The following is a 22,105-nucleotide window of genomic DNA, read 5'->3' on the forward strand; positions in this document are numbered from 1 at the left end:
CACTAATTTTATACCATAGGTCTCAGATGCTGTTTCTTATTTTTTTCATTATTTTTTCTCATTCTTCAATTAGGATAATTTTTATTTGATTTCATGAATTTTTTTCCCTCTACTGTTTCCAGACTGCTGTTTGGTACATCCTTGTCTTTTTTAGAGTTTTTGGCTTTTTCTTTAGAGTTTCTAATTCTCTGCTTTGATTCCCCATTTAGTCAACCATTCACCCTTATCTTCTCCTATAAATTCTTTAGCATATTTATAATAGGTGTTTTAAAGTCTCTGCTAATTACAATGTCAAAGTCAAATGTAGAGCTGCGTCTATTGACTTTTTTCTCTTTTCTCTTATGGGTTACATTTTCCTTTCTCTTTGAATCTCTAGTAATTTTTTTTGTACCACATTGTGGATAGTGTATAGCAGACATTATGTTTGATGCCTTGTAGAGATTGGATTATGTTAACTTTCTTCTAAAGAGGTTGAGAATTGTTCTAACAGGCAGTTAAGTTACTGTTGGATCACCTATATTAAGTGGATTTCAGGACAAAGTCCTCAGTGTTTATCAAGCCCCTCTAACTGGGTACAACTAGAAATCCAAGCACTCTCCCAGCACCAAGCAGCGCTAAAATTTCTATTCAACTCCTTGGCCTTCCAGCTGCTTCTTTCTGCTGGGAACCTTGGAATCTCATCCTCTGCATGTGCAGTTTAGGAGTTGGCCAGGAATTGAAAGGGAATTTATATAAAGATTTGGGGTTTTCTCTACCCAGTGGCTTACTCCTGTCTGAAATTTTCCACACCAATTTTCACCTGCTCTGAAAGCCCTGAATTGCTTGAACCATATTCCCCCCATGTCCATCATCCTGAAAAGTGCACTTAGTCAATAAAGAGTAAATGTAGAAATCATCTAGGCTTTTTTTTTGTAAAATATAGCTTATATACAAAACAAAAAAGAAAATAATAATTTTCAAAGCATACTTCAGCAAGTGTGTGATCTTTTCAACAAGAACAGATCCCAGAGTTTGTCATGAGTTACCATTCCCCTATCTCAGATTTTTCCTTCTAACTACTCCAAAACATTAGAAGGTAGTAGGACTATTAATACAGTGATTCAGCAGTCACACTTGTTTATTAAATCCTGTTTTTTCTGTTATACTTCCTCCTCCTCCTTTGATCCTTCTCCCAATCTGTAGGGATCTTTAGGCTATGTCCCTTCTGACTTTTTCATGATGAGAAGGGGTGTCCACACGAAAGGGTAGGGGGATAAAATTAATTGATAATCTTGGAGAAGCTGATCCTTCTGTGTTTCAGGATTTATTTGACCTAAGAACCCTCTGGGAATTATAGGTTCCAGGAGAGCAAACTTGCTATATGAAACCTTTATAGAGTCCCACTTTGAGCCCTAGGTGTTCTTAAGAGTCAACAGGAGCTTCCTACACTGGCTGTGCTGCTTATGACGGCACTGGAGAGAGGGCGCTCAGCTGTTGGGTATGAAGTATAACAGATCAGACTTTACCACCTGAAACTGCTGCCGCAAGTTCATATCAGGCAAGGAACAAATGTTGTAACAACCAATAAGACCACTTATTAAATACACTTAAGTTAAAGGCACAGCACCTGATCTGAAACAAAAAGTTTGTGTCTACTCAGCAGCTTTGAGAGAGCACTTCCCAATGCTGCTAGTTGTCTTTGTTTTCATCAGTGCTGTACTGTGAGATTGCTCGATGCAGCACAGTTGTATTCTTTATTAGCTTGATACATCATTTTCTCTCACTCTTTTTTTAATACTAACAACTTTCATCTTTTGAAGTATGCTAAAAAAAGAAGCAGCAGCAAACACTACTGAGAGTGTGATATTTCATTATCACTGAGAGATGCGCTTTGATCCAAACCATCTCCATAACAATGAACACATGGGTACCCCAGTGATCCATCAGCAGCACTGCATGAAACTGCTAAACTCTTACAGATTTATTCAGTGTTCAGAATATCAAGCTAGTCTTTTCTTCCGTTGTTCATGGTAAAATGGCAACCTGCAGCACTTAAAAGTATGAGATGATATTGAATTTGAAGTATCATCTGACTGGTAGGCTGGAAACTTATTACTGTTAAATTAGTAAAGATAAAACCAGAAATCCTCCCTAAAGAACGGATTAATGGGCAAGAAGTGTTTTATCTGACTTATACCCCTGAAGGTGTCGAAGGGAACATTCAGCTGGAAACCAGAGATAAAATAAACTTTGTAATTGATAACAATAAATATACTGTTGCTATAAATACTCATAACATTATGCTGTTGAAAAAGAAATGAACCCGCTGTCAGGGAGTAGTTTGTGCTATGAAAGAGGCTTTTGGCTTTATTGAAAGAGGTGATATTATAAAAGAAATATTCTTTCGCTATAGTGAACTTAAAGGTGACCTAGAAGCCTTAGCCTGGAGATGATGTGGAGTTCATAATCCAGGACAGAAATGATAAAGAAGTCGCAACAGATACCAGACTATTGCCTCAAGGAACAGTCATTTTTGAAGATATCAGCATGGAATATCTTGAAGGAACTGGAATGAAAGTGATCCCAAAAGTACCCAGTAAAAAAACAGAATGACTCATTGCCAGGATGCATCAAAGTTGACTTTGTGAGTCCTAAAGAACTTCCCCTTGGAGACAAAGATACCAAATCCAAGGTGACCTTGCTAGAAGGTGACCATGTTAAGTTTAATATTTCATCAGATCAAAGTGACAAAGTAGAACAAGCAACCAACATAGACATTCTATCAGATACATTTCATTTCATAAATGAAGCCAGAGAAATGGATGTGATTGCTGCCGTGAGAGATGATTTTGGTTTCATCAAGGGTGTGGATTGTGATGCTTGCAGGTTCTTCCACTTCAGTGAAATTCTCTATGGGAACCAGCTCCATAATGCAGATGAACTAAAGTTTACTGTGGTTCCTGATATGCTCTATGCCCAAAGAAACCATGCTATTAGGATTAAAAAAAACTTCCCAAGGACACGGTTGCATTCCATTCCCATTCAGATCATTATTTCTTGAGCACTGTAGAAAAAGAAGCCACTTTTTTTAAATCTCAAAACCACTAGCTCAAATGAAGGCAAAAAGAAGTCGGCTGAGGACGGCATTATTGCTTATGATGATTGTGGGGTAAAACTGACCATTGCTTTTCAAGGCAAGGATGTGGAAGGATCTACTTTTCCTCAAATAGGAGATAAGATTGAATTTAGTATTAATGACAAGCAGAGTCCTGAACAGCAGATTGCAACTTGTGTGCAACCTTTAGATCGTATTTCCAATTCCAAGAGGCTCTTGGGTTATGTGGCAACTCTGAAGGATAACTTTGGATTTATTAAAATGGCCAATCATGATAAGAAAATCTTTTTATTACAGTGAGTTCTCCAGTGACGTTGATAGCCTGGTGGAGTACATGGGAGAGTACAGCTTGTCCAAAGGCAAGGGCAACAAAGTCAGTGCAGAAAAAGTGAACAAAACACACTCAGTGAATGGCACTATTGAGGAAGCTGATCCCACCATCTATTCTGGTAAAGTCATTCACCCCCTGAGGTGTATTGAACCAACATAAACTGAGTACCAAGGAATGATTTGAGATTGTGGAGAAGGGAGATATGAAAGGTGAGGTCTAGCCATTTGGCCAACAAAGGGGTTGCATGCAGAAAGAGAAGAGTGTCGAGTTTCAGTTTTGTGTCCTGGGCCAAAATGCACAGACTAAGCCCTACAACATCACAGCCCTTCCTAAGGCCACAGTGAAATGTATGAAAGATCAATTTGGCTTCATTAACTATGAAGTAGGAGATAGCAAGAAGCTCTTTTTCCATGTTGTGGTAGTTAGGTTCAGATGTCAACTTGGCCAGGTGAATGTGCCTAGTTCTTTGCTGTGGACATCAGCTAATGGTACGTGAACTTCATCTGTTGCTCGCTACATCTGCAGTCGGCTAAGAGGTGTGCCTGCTGTAATGACTGATGTTTGATTTAATTGGCTGGTGCTTAAATGAGAGAGCTCAATTTAAGCACAGCCCAAGCAGCTCAGCATACCTCATCTAAGCACTCGCAGCTCAGCCCAGGCCTTCAGAGATGCAGAAAGAAATCACCCCGGGAAAAGTTGTTGGAACCCAGAGGCCTGGAGAAAAGGCCAACAGAGATCACCCTGTGCCTTCCTGCATAAGAAACTCAGTTGAAAATTAGCTGCCTTTCCTCTGAAGAACTAACGAAATAAATCCCCTCTTATTAAAAGCCAATCTGTCTCTGGTGTGTTGCATTCTGGCAGCTAGCAAACTAGCATCCCACCAGCCCAGCCAAACTGTCCTTCAAAACTGAGGGTCAGATTAAAGTTTCACAAACAAAGAAGTCCTGAAAGAATTTGTCAAAAAGAGACCAGCCCTACAAGAAATACTAAAAGGAGTTCTGCCAGCTGAAAAAAAAGGACAGGAGAGGGAGATCTGAAGGAAGGCACAGAATTGAAGAGTACCACTAAGGGTAATTTAAAGAATATGAAGAGAAAGAGGGAAAAGAATATATAGATCTGACAAATAAAATTAAAAAGATAAGATGGTGAATTCAAGAAATGCCTTTTCAGTAATAACTTTGAATGTTAATGGACTAAACTTACCAATTAAAAGATACAGATTGGCACAATGGATTAAGAAACATAATCCAGCTATATGCTGCTTACAAGAGACTCATCTTAGACACAAGGATACAAATATATTCAAAGTGAAAGGATGGAAAAAAGATTTTCCACGCAAGTTGTAACCAAAAGAAAACAGGAATACCTATACTAATATCGGACAAACTAGGCTTTAAATGTAAAGATATCATAAGAGACAAAGAAGGACACTATATACTAATTAAAGGGTCAATTCACCAAGAAGGTACAACAATCATAAATGTTTATGCTCCCCATCAAGGAGCTCCAAAGTACGTGAGACAGACATTGGCAAAACTGAAGGGAGTGATAGATGTTTCAACAATAATAGTAGGAGATTTCAATATACCACTCTCCTCTATAGATAGAACAAGCAGACAGAAGATCAAGGAAATGGAGAAGTTAAATAACTTAATAAATGAATTAGACCTAATATACATGTATAGGTCATTGCACCCCAAAACACAAGGATATACATTCTTCTCTAGTGCTCCTGGAACATTCTCCAGGGTAGATCGTATGCTGGGACACAAAACAGGTCTTTATAAATTAAAAAATATTGAAAATTTTCAAAGCACTTTCTCTGATTACAACAGGATGAAGCTGGATCTTACTAACGATCAAAGAATGAGAACAATCACAAATATATGGAGACTAAATAATACATTCTTAAACAACCAGTGGGTCAAAGAAGAATTTGCTAGAGAAATCAGTAGCTATCTGGTGATGAATGAAAATGAGAATACAACTTATCAGAACTTATAAGTTCTGTGGCAAAGGCTGTGCTGAGAGGGAAATTTATCACCCCAAATTCTTAAATTAAAAACAGGAAAGAGCAAAAATTGAGAATGTAACAGCACACCTAGAAGAACTTGAGAAAGAACCGCAAACTAACCCCAAAGCAAATAGCAGAGAAATAACAGATTAAAACAGAGATAAATGAATGGGAGAACAGAAGAACAATAGAAAGAATCAATAAACCAAAAGTTGGTCCTTTGAGAAAATCAATAAAATTGATGGGCCACTAGCAAGACTGACAAAGAAAAAAAAGAGATAACAGGTAAATAAACAAAATCAGAAGTGAGAAGGGGTGCATTACCACAGACCCTGAAGAAATAAAAGAAATCATAAGAGGATACTATGAATACCTATATGCCAACAAACTGGACAACTTAGATGAAATGGAGAAATTCCTGGAGACACACAACAAGCTACACTGACTCGGGAAGAAATAGAAGATCTCAACAAACAATCAGAAGTAAAGAGATTCAATCAGTCATCAAAAATCTTCCTACAAAGAAAAGCCCAGAGCCAGATGGTTTCACATGGGAATTTTATCAAACATTCCATAAAGAACTAACACCAGCCCTGCTCAAACTTTTCCAAAAAATTGAGGAAAAAAACTCTACCTAACTTATTTTATGCAGCTAATATCAGTTTAATACCAAAAGCAGGTAAAGATGCTATAAGAAAGGAAAACTACAGACCAATCTCCCTAATGAACATAAATGCAAAAATTCTCAATAAAATACTAGCAAATCAAATCCAGCAACACATTAAAAGAATTATACACCATGACCAAGTGGGGTTTATACCAGGAGTGCAAGGATGGTTCAACACAAGAAAATCAATTAATGTAATACAACACATTAACAAATCGAAAGGGAAACAAAACACACGATCATCTCGATTGATGCTGAAAAAGCATTCGACAAAATTCAGCATCCTTTTCTGATAAAAACACTCCAAAAGATAGGAATCAAAGGTAACTACCTCAATATGATAAAGAGAATGTATGAAAAATCCATAGCCAGCATTGTACTCAATGGAAGGTGACTGAAAGCTTTCCCCCTAAGATCAGGTACAAGACAAGGATGCCCACTGTCACCACTAGCATTCAACATTGTGCTAGAAGTTCTAGCTAGAGCCAGCAGGCAGGACAAAGAAATAAAAGGCATCCAAATTGGAAAGGAAAAAGTAAAACTCTCATTATTTGCAGATGATATGATACCATGCTTGGAAGATAATAGAGAAATCTTCAGTAAAGGTGGCAGGATATAAAATTAATGTGCAAAAATCAGTAACATTTCTATACAGAAGCAATGACCTGGCTGAGGAGTCAGTTAAGGAAAAATTTCCATACAAGATAGCAACTAAAAGAATCAAGTCCTAAGGAATGAACTTAACTAGGGATGTAAAGTATTTGTACATGGAAAACTGTATAACATTGCTAAAAGAAATCAAAGTAGATCTAAATAGGTGAAAAGACATTCCCTGCTCATGGATAGGAAGGCTAAATATAGTTAAGATGTCACTTCCCCAAATTGATCTACAGAATCAACACAATACCAATCAAAATTCCAACAACTTACTTTGAAGATTTGGAAAACCTAAGTACCAAATTCATCTGGAAGGGAAAGAGACCCTGAATAGCTAAAAGCATCCTAAAAAACAAGAACAAAGTGAGTGGATTAACACTCCCTGACTTAAAAACCTGTTATAGATCAAAAGTTATGAATGTTTGCATTTGTTTGGTGTTTTTTGGTATTTAAAAAAAAATTTATAAATTAATAAAAATGAAAAAAGAATATTGTGTTAAACCATGTGCATTTCTATTACACTTCATACACAGAATGAAAGGCATGGCTTTAAGACAAAATTTAGAAATTTCATAATTCCTCAAGAGCTAAGCATCATCTGTATACTGGAAAAAATTAAAATTAAAAATTAAAATGCCAAAAAAAAAAACCTATTATAAAGCCACAGTGGTCAAAACAGCATAGTACTGGCACAAAGATAGCGCATTGACCAGTGGGATCGAATCAAGAGTGCAGAAATAGACCACCAAATCTATGGTCAATTGGTTTTTGATAAGGCCCCCAAATCCTCTGAACTGGGACAAAATAGTCTTTTCAATAGTTGGGCATGGAAGAACTGGATATCAGTAGCCAAAAGAATAAAAGAGGGTCCCTATCTTACACCCTACACAGAAATTAACTCAAAATGAATCAAACACCTAAATATAAGAACTAGCATCATAAAGCTTCTAGAAGAAAATGTAGGGAAACATCTTCAAGACCTAGTAATAGGAGGTAGCTTCCTAAACTTTACACCCAAAGCACAAGCAACAAAAGAAAAAATAGATAAATGGGAACTCCTTAAAATCAAATGCTTCTGCACTTCAAAAGACTTTCTCAAAAAGGTGGCAAGGCAGCCACCTCAATGGGAGAAAATATTTGGAAATCACATATCAGACAAAGGTTTGATTTCCTGTATATACAGAGAAATCATACAACTCAACAAAAGAACAAACAACCAAATTAGAAAATGGGCTCAAGATATGAGTAGGCATTTTTCTGAAGAGCAAATATAGATGGCTCAAAAGCACATGAAGAGATGCTCATTTTCATTGGCTATAAGGGAAATGCAGATCAAGACTACAATGAGATACCACATCAAACTATAAGAATGGCTGCTACTAAACAAACAGGAAACTATAAATGTTGGAGAGGATGTGGAGAAACGAGGACAGTTATGCACTGCTGGTAGGAATGTATAATGGTGCAGCCACTATGGAAGACCATTTGGCGGTTCCTCAAGAAACTAAATATTGAGTTGCCCTATGACGCAACAATAGCACTACTTGGTATATACCCAGAAGAGCTGAAAACAATGACAGAAACAGACATTTGGACACCGATATTCATAGCAGCATTATTCACAGTCACCAAAAAATGGAAACAGAGCAAATGCCCATCAACAGACGAGTGGATCAACAAAATGTGATACGTACATACGGTGAAATATTATGCAGCAGTAAGACAAAACGACATACTGAAGCACATGACAAGATGAATGAGCCTTGCGGACATAATGCTGAGTGATGTTAGCCAGACACAAAAGAATAGATACTGTATGATTCCACTTTTATGACCAGCATAAAGGTATAATCAGAGGCTTATAATACCGAATATAGGGTATTTAGTCATACATAGAGGCTAGAGATTGGTGAACTGTTAGCTAATGAGGTTGAACTCCAATGTAAGGGAATATATAGGAGTGAAGGTGGTTCTCTAGTGTGTAAGTAATATTACCCTATTGAAGACGAACAAGATTGAACGGGATTGTATAGACCTACGTGTCCCTCTGATTAACACTAGAAATATGAATTAGTTCTCACAAGAATTACTTCAAAGATATTATTCCTGTATAAATAAAGAGTGTTTAAGCCCAGGGTACAGGGGGGAAACTGCTATTGCATGCTATGAGCCTTGTTCAAAAGGAAACCATCAGCACTATCACAGCAACAACAGAGGTAGATAGTGGGGGGAGGGACAAGAGTTAAAAGGAGGTTCAGATTTCCTATTTGGCGAGGGTGTCTTTATTGGTTTTCTTTCTCTTGGGAACAATGAAATTATCTAAAATTGAGAATGTTGATGGACTATGGACTTTGGGCCCTCTGCATGATGCCTGATGAATGCAGGTGGGTGAAGGCTGCACTGACAGAGAAGTAGATTGGCGAACAATGGTGTATACTTATGAACGAAGGTTGTGCTGCTACAAAAAGGAACAAAGTTGTGAGGCATGCAACGATGTGAATGAACGTGTGGGACATTGGTAAGACAAAATAAGTCAGAAATATAAGAACAAGAATGGTATGGTCACCTTTAGTAAATGCTTATAAGAAAACACGTTAGTTTGTAAGCTTTTAGAGCAGACACATCAAGTCCGAAGTGGTGGTTATTATTTTGGATTTTGAGAGGCTGTTTTATATCTCTAACCTGACATTTAGAGATAAGAACGAAGCTGAACAGTTTAGGGTTATAGTTCAGAACATAGGGGTAAGGAAGACAGTACCTGTATTTTAGAACCACACGTACTCTTTGAGACCAATAGAAGAAAGGTTTATTTAATCTGAAACTGAAATTTTCTGAAGTGCATTATTTAATTCAACCTATCTATATAGATCATTTGAGCAATTGAAACACAGGGAGCACAGAATAAGAAAGAGGTCCTTTAATCCTACATAGATTATTGTAATGCCTGGATATATCCTAGACTATATTAAGCAGATAATCAAAAAGTACTGGCAAAGTTCCCTGAGGGATGGGAGAAAAATATGGAACTATTAAACCTTACCATCAGGGAATCCCCTGATACTGTATCAAACTTCAAGAACACCCAAATCAATAGGCCATGCCTTCAATCAGGAAGCTTATTCTTGTGAACCTTATGTAGGTAGCAGAAAAGCTTAGACTACCTATAGGCATGCCTAAGAGTTACTTTTGGAGGACCTCTGTTGTTGCTCAGATATGGCCTCAGTCTCTCTAAGCCCTTCAAGTGAAATCATTGCCCTCCTCCATATGTGGGACATAACATCCAGGGATGAAAGTCTCCCTGGCAATGAGGGAGAGGACTCCCAGGGATGAATCCAGACCTGGCACCATATGTTCAGCAAATCCATCCTCAGCAAAAGGGGGAAAAGAAGTATAATTAATAAAGTATCAGTGGCAGAGTTCAGATAGAGTTGCAAGGCTGCTCTGGAGGTTGCTCTTATGCAAGCTTCAGTTAGATGTTGCTATCTATCATAACCTGCCATCCCCCAACCAGGACCATTCCAGCCAATCCTAAGAACACAATTTATAAGATTCCACAAGGGTTCCAGGCACTAGAGTAACTTTCCAGAAACCTACAACCTCCAGATGGGTCTCTGGTCCAGATAAGATGTGAAACCTAGCCCAGCCTCTCCAGAACATTAGATAATTCCATCTCCCTACCCCATATTAGTGACAGACCCTTCCAATATGAAAAATTTAGAATACCCCAAAGAGAGGTATGGAAAGATCAAAGGTGATGGTGGAACTATACATAGAAGATAGGACTTAACAAATGGTTATGAATGCCGAATCATTAAATTGGTATCTCTTTTTAGTCTCCAGTATTTTAGAGCAGCTAGAAGTAAAAACCTAAAATTGTGAAATTGTAACCTATGTCAAAGTCTGAAATATGTTCTACAACTAATTGTGGTGCTGTGCTTTGAAATTTATACCTTTTTTTTTACCATATACTATCGTTCACAAAAAAAGAAGGAAAAAAAGTAGATTGTGATGATAAAAAAGTATTTAAGCCCTCTAGCCTTAACACGTCTTAACACATAAAGTTCAGTTTTTATTTGTGCAGCTGCCTGTTCCAGTTGACATTTCTGTAGCTTCCTGTTATGGATTTACTCCTCCACCTCTCTGTTATACTATATGCTCATGGCTGTTTGGACAACTGGTATTTTGGTATGGAAATCCCTTTAAGGCAGAGTCCTCCTTTGATCTACAAACTCTTGGCACAGATGTTAAACCAGCTCCTTTTGGTCATAACAGTACAATGTTTTATAAGGGCTTTCCTCAATACCAGTTTCAGTATTGTCACTGGATATTTATAAGATTATTCCAAATTCCCAAATTTTAAAAAGTCACTATATATAAATATAAAGGTATTTTCTTACAAAAATATAATTTAAAAATAGAAAAACCTCAGAGACTCTTCATAATTTAATATAGCACTTAAACTCTTTATCAAGAATGATTTTTTTCTAATAATTTCTAGTGTCATAGACCTCTTTAGCCTCCATCACCAGTTTGAAAGTTGATATTCTTTTCAGAGCTTACACGTATACCCAAATCAAGTTTTTATTAATTCCTGAACAGCCCCACCTGAACAAGACCAGTAACTAGCTGAGCACACTTAATTGCAAAGAGACTGATTAGAAAATTCCATTTAACAGTGAGCTGGGTTGCTCACGAGTGTCAAGGGCCTACTATTGTTCTGTTTCATAGGAAGGAAAATTTCGTTGACATTGCTTCTCAGGTCCACTTAATCCCCATAAGCCAACTTTATTTCCACTTTTGATAATTAGAACCTTTCAACATTACCCGTAACCCTCAAAGTTACAGCTGTAACTAAGTGGTGATGGGGGAAATGCCCCTTCCATGACTGGCATGATTCTACCCCTACATAGTCCTCACGTAGACCCAGCCTGAGGTCTAAAATAGCAAGTAAAGAGTTGGAAATTTCCGCAGCCGTCCAAACCTAAGAAAGACTTCTCCTCAATGAATAGGAGACAGACAGCCCAAAGAGTAGAAAGGTAGTTTGGGCCTCAGACTCAAAATATACATTTTTCAGCAAATGTGCAAAACCATAGTCCTGGGCTAGGTGCAGGAGGAGACAGAAGAAGGCACTATGGCCCGTTTACTGAGGGAGCTTACAGTCCCCAAAAGAGTCAACTTTGTCAGTTGTACCAGCTCCTACTGAGAGCGTCTCATGCTTAAGTACATAAAATTAGTGCTATGGACCCTGCCTGGGGGGATCTCACAGTTCTCTGAGAAGTACAGCCTCCAACCACTCACTAGTTTTCTATAGTGACCTTAGCCTATATAAGCACTAAGTTAAAAGAAAAAAGAAAAAAAAGGCAAAGGGAATAAGTACAGAGAAAGGAAGATGGAGTCACATGGTAAGTAGAATTCAGCAGAAATAAGGGAAAGACTTTGAAGGCTATGCATGTGGAGAAAAGAAACCTCTCAGAATCAACAGGATTTGGCAAATGATGGTTCAAATTATGTGCTAGAGGAGGTCAGAGGAAGAGAGTGATGAGCCTGAACAGAAACAGTCAGGGTAGGGTAGGAATTGGAAGCAAAAAGCAAGAAGCAACCTGCTATCCTTGCCCTGCCTACATAGTAGCTCCTTACCACGAAATGAGCCTTTTCTTGTTCTTTGCCTTCCCCCATTAAGTCCAGGCTCTGCCTACATCATGAATGAGTCCCTGAATTAATCATAGGCAAGGGCCAGATGCTGTTATTTCATGAGGAGTCAGTGTAGGAGGCAAGAAGTAGGAAACAAGGTCAGACATGAGTATTCCCTTAAAAGCCCTGAGCTGTCTACCCCTCCCACCCTGTTGTTCTCCCCTCCACTCAGCCAGATCATAGTTTCAGACTAGTCACTTGGGACAGAGGTACTCCAGACCAGTTGTGGAGCTGAGAGTCAGCAAACCTGGTTTCTTGCCCTGGCTCTGCTCCTGATTTTCTGAGGTATTGGACAAAGTCTCTCCCTGGTCTCCAGAAAGTTAACACAGATTTAATTGGTAGCAGTATTTCTTTCTATTTCCTACCAGGCGATTTTGTATAGTGCTTAGGAACATGACCTCTAAAATGCAAACTGCCTTAAGCTCAAAGCTCAACTTTGCCATTTTCTTAGGTAACTTGCCCAGGCCACACACTTAACTTCTCTGTGCCTCAGTTTCCTTATCTGTAAAATGGGTATAATGATACCTGCCTCATAGGATTTACTGAGGATTAAATGAGTTAATATACATAAGGTATTTAGAACAGTTCTTGGCACTTAACATAGTAAATGCCATATGATTATTAGCTATTATCATTGAGACATCTTCCCTCATATACTGTTGTGTTCTAACATGGGGAAAGGATTCTGGTAGAGAAGAAAACTAAAACGGGATGGAGACATGGTCATATGCTTAGAATCGGGGGAAGAGAACTGGAAAGTTGGGAAACAACAGAGCAGTCCCAGAAGCATGGAGAGCAGTTCTCAGGGCTGTAGCAGTTCACTGTGTGCTTAGTTCAGAGGCTGAGTTAGAGGCCCAAGACAACAGAGCACCTACCTAAGTGTGATTGAGCCCTGCTCTCAGAAGTCTATGGTGACCCTTCTGTGAATCATGGCTTAAGACTGCTTCTTTTCTCCAGGAGCCCAAAAAGGTTTTCCATCCTTGGTTTTCCCTTCCACAAGGCCAGAGGTATTTGGGAAATGCACAGTCCTGGTAGAGAAACCCAGCCCTCCACAAAGTCACCAGATTAAAAGCAGTAGGGCTTGGGCGGGCCATGGTGGCTCAGCAGGTAAGAGTACTTGCCTGCCATGCCCGAGGACCCGGGTTCGATTCCCGGTGCCTGCTCATGTAGAAAAAAAAAAAAAGAGCAGTAGGGCCTGATGTTACCTCCTGAGTCCAGGTCCTCTCCCATCCTGTGGTCCAGGTCTCATGGCCAAACTGCTCCAATGGGACAGAACCCCCTGGCCTATTGCCTCGTTTCTTCTCTGCAGAATCTCGTTGGGAAAGCTAAAGGTTAAAGGCTTTCTGATAAAGACCACACAAAGCTTTTGGGAGGAGATACACTCCCTTGCCAAGAGTGTACAGAAGTCAGAGGAAATAGCCAGAACTGGCTTGTGTCTACCCTGGCCCAGACTGCAATTGGGCAGGCATCTCTGGGAAGAGGGCCTAACGATCTGCCAGGCAGGTGGTAGGCTTAAGTTCCTGAGCTGCTCTAAGGCCAGAATCTGAGAGGAGCCAGGAGCTCTTCCAGGAGTGTAACTTTAACCTCTCCATCCTAGGAATCTGTACTTTTAAGCCCTCTGACTGGCAGGACATGGGTTCATAAGATTAAGGAACCTTGACCAAGTTAAGCCACTTCATTATATAGATGGGTCAAGTAAGTGGCCCTAGGCACAGAGCTTGTTGGTCTCCTGCGCCCTATAGAATGGGCCAGTCAAGGAAAGGATTCTCAGAGAAAGGATAAGGAAGCTTTCAGTTGATGCTGAGCAAGAGAGGGAGCATTTAGGTGTTGAGAACATGACCAGAGCTCTAACATAAGAATGGAGGAGGAACTTTGAATGTGGAGGCCAGCCATGCTGCAACCAGCCTGGGTGGGTCAGATTTAGAATTTGGCTGTCAGAGCTGGGCTCCTGTCTAAGTACCATGTCCCCAGTTCCTCCTGCTTCTGTCTGTGACTGCTGAGTTTGCTAATCTCTTTAGCACCAAGGAAGAGGCAGCACAAGGCTCCAAAAGCCACCCCAGGAGAAGGCAGCCAGCCAAAGGGGTGAAAGTTGAACAAGGCAGGCAGCTATATTGAGCCCTCACTCAGTCTCTGAAGCAGCTATCTGTTGACAGGACCATCTAACCAGCCAGAACCAGGCAGCTGTCTACTTTCAGTTTTCAGATCTTTTGAGAGTTTTGCCTCCAGTTCCCATGTCAGTGTTTATGTCACTTAGAGGAGCTGCCCTAAAAAAGAACAAGATACCAACCATGATACCAGAGGCTCATGAGGATGACAGGAGTGGATTGCTTAGCCACCTCTGGGCAAGGCAGAGGGAGGTACTGTACTTTGGTTCTACTCAGGATGTTTTGAGCCTAAACCCCTGCTGGGGTGGGGCCTGGGAATAGCAGAGCTTCACTTTACTCTCTATAACTGGTATCAGCCCTAGTACCAGCCTAACCCCTGGGTTTTGCAAAATAGTATACCTGGTCAGAACCCTAGTCATACCTGAATTTCATTTAAGCTTCACAATATACCTGGGGTAAGGAGATCGACAAGAGTTCTTAGCTCCTTTTGACAATGAAGATACTAAAACCCAGCAAGAGGTGTCTTGCTCATGAGAGAGTGAAACAGTTGACCTGGACCACAGACTACCACACTATACTCTTGGAAAGTCCCAGGGACCCCTGGATGCAGAAGTAAGTGGGGGCATCTCCACCCACCATCCTCCTGGGATCATGTTGTCTGTTCAAGGGGATCCATTTTAGGACTGGAGTGGAGGAAACCCAGAAGACTGTCTTGAATCAAATCACATTTCAGACCAAAGAAGAGGGCTGGCCTCTACTGAGAGAGCTTTTGGAAAAGAGGCTGCACCACAGGAAACTGGTCAAAAATGAAGTTAAAGTGTGTTCCAATAGCCTAGATTCTTAAAAATAATTGTATAAAGATAAAATGTTCACAATATAACTGTGTGATTGTGAAAACCTTGTGTCTGATGCTCCTTATATCCAGCGTATGGACAGATGAGTAAAAAATATGGATTAAAAAATAATAGGGGGGCAGGGGGGTAAAATAAATTGGTTAGATGAAAATACTAGTGGTCAGTGAGAAGGAGGATTAAGGGGTATGGGATGTATGAGTTCTTTTTATTTCTTTTTGTGGAATGATGCACATGTTCTAAAAAATCATGGTGATGAATACACAACTATATGATGATTTTGTGAGCCATTGATTGTACACCATATATAGAATGTGTGTGTGCAGATTTCTCAGTTAAAAAAAAAAAAAATGAAGCCAAAGGCCAAGATAAATCCATGGTTTTTAGAGCACATCAGCTTGTACTATCTGCTCATCCTGATTGATCCCCATTTTCAGATGAAGGAACTGAGGCCCAAAGAAAAAATGACTTTCCCGAAGTCACTTAGCTAAGAAATGCAAAACAAGGACCAGAACCACATCCCCAGCTAGGCCTCCTGATTTGAGGAGCCCCCGCAAGCCCCAAATTTTCCATCACATCAGTACTCCTTAATTCTTCCATAGTGCTTTAATTTCTCCCAGCAGAGTTCCATCTTTGCATTGAAGCCTTCTTTAAGAAATTTATTGCCAGAGAGGCCAGTTCATGATCACGGCCTGGTGTCCAGGTTCCAGAAAAGAGCAGATCCCCAGATTTAGAGGCAAAACAGTTGGAAGAACTGAGTGAACTGAATGGTGGCAGTGTGAGATTCCCTGGCCTGCTGCCATGCTTGATACTCAGACCACAGTAATGCCAGTTCAATCCTTCAGGTCAGGAAAGTGTCACCCCACAAAGACCTTTTCTCTAAAAGGCTCTAACAAATCAGCTTGTTGAGGTCCAAGAGGAATAAGGTCAAATTCCTTACCCAGACATTCAGAGACTTCCTTGACTAGGCATCATGATACCCATCTTCCCAGGTTTGTCTTCTGTTGCCCTCCGTACCCAGCATCTAGCCAGGCCCATTCCCATTACTTTCCCAGCCAGGAAATTCCTTCTTTACACCTTTGCTTAAGCGAGCATCCACCAGGAACACGTTCATCTTCCTATGTTCAAATTGCACTTTCATGGTTTTTCAAGTCTCTCTTCTTCAAAGTACCCTCCCCCAGAAACTTCCCCAGCTATAACACCCACTATCTAGACTATGTAGCCCCTCCAGTTTTGATGATCCTGCCTCCATATGGGCTCCTTCGTGCCTCCCCAGGAAGGCTGATGGCTCCTGCAGAGTGCAGGCTGTGGTGAAGTTTTGATTCTTCTCACAGAGCTCCAGTAGGAGCATGGGAGTATTTCAGGGGAGGGGTTAGTACATGTGTTGAGTATTCTCACTGTGGCCAGTTTCACCTGTGTACCTCCCCTCCAGAAGAACCTTTACTGCTAGTCAAGATGTTTTTTAGACCCTGTGGAAGTAAACAAAAGCCAAATACGCTGAGAGAGTGTTCTCTGTCCTTCCACACCCCTGCCCTGCCCTGCCCTGTATACCCAGAGCCAAGCCCTGTCCCTATCCTGGTCCCTGAGCCTGGGCCATGCAGATAAGACCCCCTACGTCACTGGGTCCAGGTGTGGGTGCTAGAAGGTTGGCTGAACCAGCCACATTCAGTTCAGTTCTGGTGCAGATGTTTGCCAGATACAGACCTGTGCTCATGTTATTCCCTCTGCATAGAATGACCTCACACCTATCCCCAACTCTGTTGAAGCCCTGCACATCTCAGATCCCACCTGTGTGAAGCCTTCCCTGACCTTCCCAAATGTTGCTTTTTCTTAATGCTCCCAAGCACAGCCTCAACCATGTGATAGCTGGGTAAGTCAGTGTGTCTCTTCCCTCCAGCATGAGCAGCCCAATGAGGACAGGGACTCTGTCTGCTTATTGTTCATACAAATTGAGTAGATCCTAGGTTCCTGAAAGACTTGATGAATCACCAACAGGGGTCTATTTTATGATCATTTCATGAACTGAGGAATTTGACCCTTTCAGCCAAGGAGAACAAGACCCATCTGAGCCTCTCCAAAACAAGATTGCTTTTCTTCTAGCAGATGGAAAAACAGAGATCTGGTTATAAGATCTGAAATATAGAACCATGCCTGTGTTCCAAGCTAGCTTATAGATGTCCCCTGGGTCCCTCTTCACTGCAACAGAGAAATAAATGAAAAGTAAGATGTGGGTAGTGATCCCAAAGGTTCATCTGCATTACCTGCCAGGGGGCCTGGAACAGGACTCAGTGTCAACTCCAAATCCCAGATAGCTCAGAAAACAACAGTTTTAGGTCGTGGGGATGGAGAAGGGTATACAGAGGCTAAAAGGCTTTGACTCAACTAAGACATAGCACATGGTAGGCCATTAGCTCCTGGCTCTAGAACAAGTGATGGAAAAGTTTGCTGCAAGAGGCAGTCTTCTCCCCACTCCCTCCCCGGGTTGGCCTGCTTATCCTTAAAGCTTCTAGTCACCATGGCTCGATCCCACCAATTACTGGTCCAGCAATCACCAAGCTCCTATCTTGGACCTGACCCAGTTGGGAACACAAGAATCAGACTCAGTTCATGCCCTGTAGAGGAAGGCAACAAGCAGAGCCTGACTCACTGGCCTCCCCTGGCCTGAGGCATTATGGGGTGCAAGTACCTCCCTTATTTTGGAAGGAAGAGCAGCAAACACCAACAAATAGTGAGTTTCCTTTTTCCATTTTAGCCAGGGCCTGCCTAGACGATATATCTAGAGATATATCTTCTGTGCATGCCCAGCCCTGGTACAACTTTGCTTTTGGTTATAAGAAAACCTTGTCCATGGGCTGCAATCTGAGTGCTCACTCAGATTGTCCACATTCCCTTAACATTTAGAATTCCGGATTGACAGGAACCCTTAAGGTTGCCCACTCCACCTCATTTTTTGTAAGTGGGAGACTGACACCCAGGCAGTAGAATGGGAATGCCCAGGCAGTAAAATGGGAATCCATTCTGACTGATATTCTGATTCTTTGAGATCTGTCTCCCCAGCTTAACTCTGAGCCCTTGGAGGTCAGGAACTGAGTTCAGTTCATATGTGTCTCCCTCTCACAGTAGGCACTAAAAAGGGTTTAAAAAAAAAAGCTAAACTAAGACATGATTACCAAATGTTGTTGATCCCAGAAACAACTGTAGTCCTTTCCTCTAGCTGGGAATCAATTTATTTTTCTCAACCTCAAGAGTCTCCCCCAACTGATTCCCAGTATCCGGGGAGTGGTGCAGGCAGTGTGCGCTCAGTGCCCCATCATCTTGTAACAACCTCAGCTCATGGGATTTAGAGACAAGGAAGAAAGATCTAGCCATAGGGTCAGCTGCATGGGCTGTGAAATCAACCTGGTTTCCCCTTGTGGTCACTCCCATCTCCTTCAGCACTGCCTGTTCTGCCAGCCAGTCCTCTGTCCCTTCCCTTGCTCTCAGGTAGCTTTCTGGAGTGGCTTTCCTGAATAGTTTTGTTCTCCTTCAGGGCAGGAACCTCACAGGAAGTAAGCACACAAGAAAGGGTTGAATAATAAACAAATAGGTCATAGAGGAGTCTTTAAAGGGAGAATTGGTGAGGCCCATTGGCCTGAGACAGGAAGCTGCTTGGTAACAGGGCAGTAGGCATGCTCTTGTGGCTTCAGGTCACCTGGCAGCTGCAGGAACACCAAAGGGCCTCACAGAGAGTGTATTATTCACACACATCTTCTCCAAGGGTAGTCACAACTGAGAAGAGAAATGACTTGTCTAGAGTCATGCAGCAAGAGAAGGGATGAGCCTTCAGACCTATCCTGGAGGTGACTGTCCCCTCCTTCTCCAAAGGCAGCATCATATGACGGAGAGTCTAAGCTTTGGAGCCAGACAGGCCATGGTTGCAATCTTAGTTCAATTTCTCAGAACTGTGGGACCTTGCATTTATTTAATGTGAGCTACACTTTCCTCATCCATGACTTGAGGAGAACTGACCTCATGGGGTCCAGGTGAGGCTGAAACAAGAGAAGGTATGTAATATGCTTTGTAAACTGTTAGTGCTACATAAATATTAAAGAACCAGAAGATGAGAAAAATCAAGGTCATCTCTTGATCCTCAGTGCTAATCAAGCTGACTTCTTCCTCTCCAGGACAAGAGTGAGGCTAGCAGGACAGCTTTATCCCAAAGGCCTGGTCGCCCCAGACCCAACCCACTCCCTCCCGATCTGCCTGAGGAAGAAACTCGCAGGATTGCTCGGATATTCTCATCCCAGTACTCCCAGAAAGACTAACTAATGCAGCCTTCTGAGAGACAAAGGGAAGACCCACATGCCCGTCCTCTCTCAGCCTTGTCTGGATTGCAGGAGGCATCAGATCTGGTTTCCTCAGGACTATGATATCCCTGAAACCACCAACCGAGTCCATGGGTGCTTTAAGACCCCATCAGCCCAGATGGGAAGAACTTTCCAAATCTGCCAGGACTTCAGCTTCTTCCTTCTGTGGTGAAGCAAAGGCTAGAATAATGTGGATTCCAGGACCCAGGTGGCCCACTCTTCTTCCAACCGAGGACCCAAGAAGCAGGCTTCTTTCTGGTGAGAACTCCTCCCCATATCCTTGACCCAGCCGAACTGCTGACATGACATCCTCTGCTGAGGATGACAGTCCATTTTTACATTACAGGTTGTGGTGGGGGGGCCTATAATTCAGTGCACTGTGCAGCTGAGCAAATCCTAGGAGCACCTCTAGTTCATTTGCTTGGGAATGAGGGTATTTTGTAGATATAAATTATTTTTATGCTGCATTGAATTAATCAATAGGAGAAGGTGGGGAATCACCTCCTTCAAACTTTTTATCTGATTATCTGAAATTCTAACCATGCTTTTAACTTATTGTTTTACCCAGCTCTGAGGGTCATTGTTCCTGCCTGTATTTGAATAAAATCATATTGGTATTTGTATTTTGTGCATAAGTAGGTTTCCTGGGTTGGCCGCTGAAATGTGGATGTTAGGACTTCCTTTGTACTTCACACTGTCAGATAGAAAACTTGACAATCATCTTGTTCCTTGGAGAAGCTCATCTGGGAGAGAGGACCGGGCTGACCATGAGACTTCTGAGCTCCCCCAAGGATCAGTCAGTCCAGATTAGGATGACTCTAAGTATTTCCTCTTTTGGTTCCTAAAATCCCTTAGTAAAGTAGAGGTCCCCTCACCCTGTGGAGAGTATTTTAAAAGGGGGCAAAGATGTGTTCCTACCCCACCCAGGGGTATACAGTGAGCAAGAAGACGAGGTTGGAAAGGAATTACACAGAGGGCCCTGCTTTCCACCTCTAAGTACTTGTTTCATTTAGTCCTCAAAACAACTATTTTAACCTAGTATTATAATTTCCATTTTATAGTTAAAGAACCCAGCCTCCAAGAAGTTACTTGCCTCTGTTTATGTAGCCGCAAAGTGAATCATCTCCAGAGATGTTGCAAAACTGCTGTGCTCAGTGACCAAAACAGGGTACAGATGATAAGCACTCTGAATTCAGGGAGGGGGAAAATATGTGAATTGGAGCAGTTGGGGAAGGCTTCCTAGAAGAGATCATTCTCAGAGTGAGCCCCCAAAATTGGTCAGGCCCTGGACAGCTGGGGAGAGAAGTAGAGGGCAGTCTAGGCTGCATGCAGCTGGGGAGAAAGGAAAAGCCTGGCTCTGCCACTTCCTTGATATATCCCCTCAGGCTTGATTCTCCCTTTCCCTGACCCTCTATTGCTTTATCTGTAAAACAGAGATAATAACCCCAGCTTCATAGGGTTGTTATGAAGATTAAATGAGATGACATTTGTGAAAGTGCTTCACTGGCACCTGGCACATAGTCAAAGGGCTTGTGAAATGTCAGCCCCACCCACTCCTCCCCCACTCTCCTGAAGCAGATCAACAGATAGGCAACACACAAAAAATTGTAAAACAAGGCAGGATGTGCCCAGTGCCCTCAGGGTACAAAGTGATACAGGAAGTCTGAGAAAGGAGAAGATGCCTTCCTTATTGGTATTTTGTCCTCAGAATGGCTCCTGTCTATTTGCCCCCCTTTTAATCTATTTGTCTTGGCTCCTTACCCTTCAGCCTGCCAGCTCACCCCCTACCCATCACCACAGAGATCAGCCTCCCTCCCTCTTAGGTTGCCAGTCCAGAGCTTTCAAAGTCCAAGAATCCCCCTCCTTTGGGCCACAGGAAACATACAGAGGGGCAGTTGGGGACCCAGGGCACTTGGGGGCTCAGGCCTGAGGAGTGAAGCATAAGGTAAAGAATATTCCTCTCAAATCCTGCTCCAACTTCTATAAATAATCTGATCTGAGTAAAGTTAAGGCCACAAAAGGTCATGGGCTGCTCCTACCCCAGATGGAGGGCAGCCTTTAGTGACACAGATCCCTGAGAGTATGAAACCTACCTCCTACCTAAGTTCACAAAGAGTGTATTATTTACCAACTTCTGATTTCTTTCTATTTCCCAGTCACAGCTCAGAGGTGAAATGACTTTCCCATAGTAAGTGTTTGTTCCAACCCACAGAACTAGCCAACATCACCCTCATTTCCCATTGAGCACTCCCACCACAGAGACCTGAAAATAGTTGTTTCTGGTCACCCAGAGACTGGTTGCATCCAACCCCTAGCAGCCAACCTTGGAACTTCTGAGTATGAGCTGGA

At 41.6% G+C, this 22,105-nt stretch overlaps 1 protein-coding gene and 1 pseudogene across 6 annotated transcripts in view; both read left to right on the plus strand.

The window, feature by feature from the left end:
* C2CD3 (C2 domain containing 3 centriole elongation regulator) overlaps positions 1–20,379 on the plus strand; it is a 235,253-nt gene extending 214,874 nt beyond the window's left edge. For all 5 annotated transcript variants that reach the window (XM_077113600.1, XM_077113596.1, XM_077113601.1 and 2 more), the window contains one exon: positions 19,574–20,379. In XM_077113600.1, the coding sequence (XP_076969715.1) occupies positions 19,574–19,714 (141 nt within the window). In that variant the 3' untranslated portion in view covers positions 19,715–20,379. The remainder of the gene's footprint in view (positions 1–19,573) is intronic.
* On the plus strand, positions 7–19,678 carry LOC143644518 (cold shock domain-containing protein E1 pseudogene; annotated as a pseudogene). The gene is made up of 2 exons (XR_013156743.1): positions 7–19,453; positions 19,574–19,678. The product of XR_013156743.1 is annotated as a cold shock domain-containing protein E1 pseudogene (transcript).
* Positions 20,380–22,105: the final 1,726 nt, after the last annotated feature.

The sequence above is a fragment of the Tamandua tetradactyla genome, chromosome 8 (assembly GCF_023851605.1).
Source record: "Tamandua tetradactyla isolate mTamTet1 chromosome 8, mTamTet1.pri, whole genome shotgun sequence".
Classification (NCBI taxonomy): domain Eukaryota; kingdom Metazoa; phylum Chordata; class Mammalia; order Pilosa; family Myrmecophagidae; genus Tamandua; species Tamandua tetradactyla.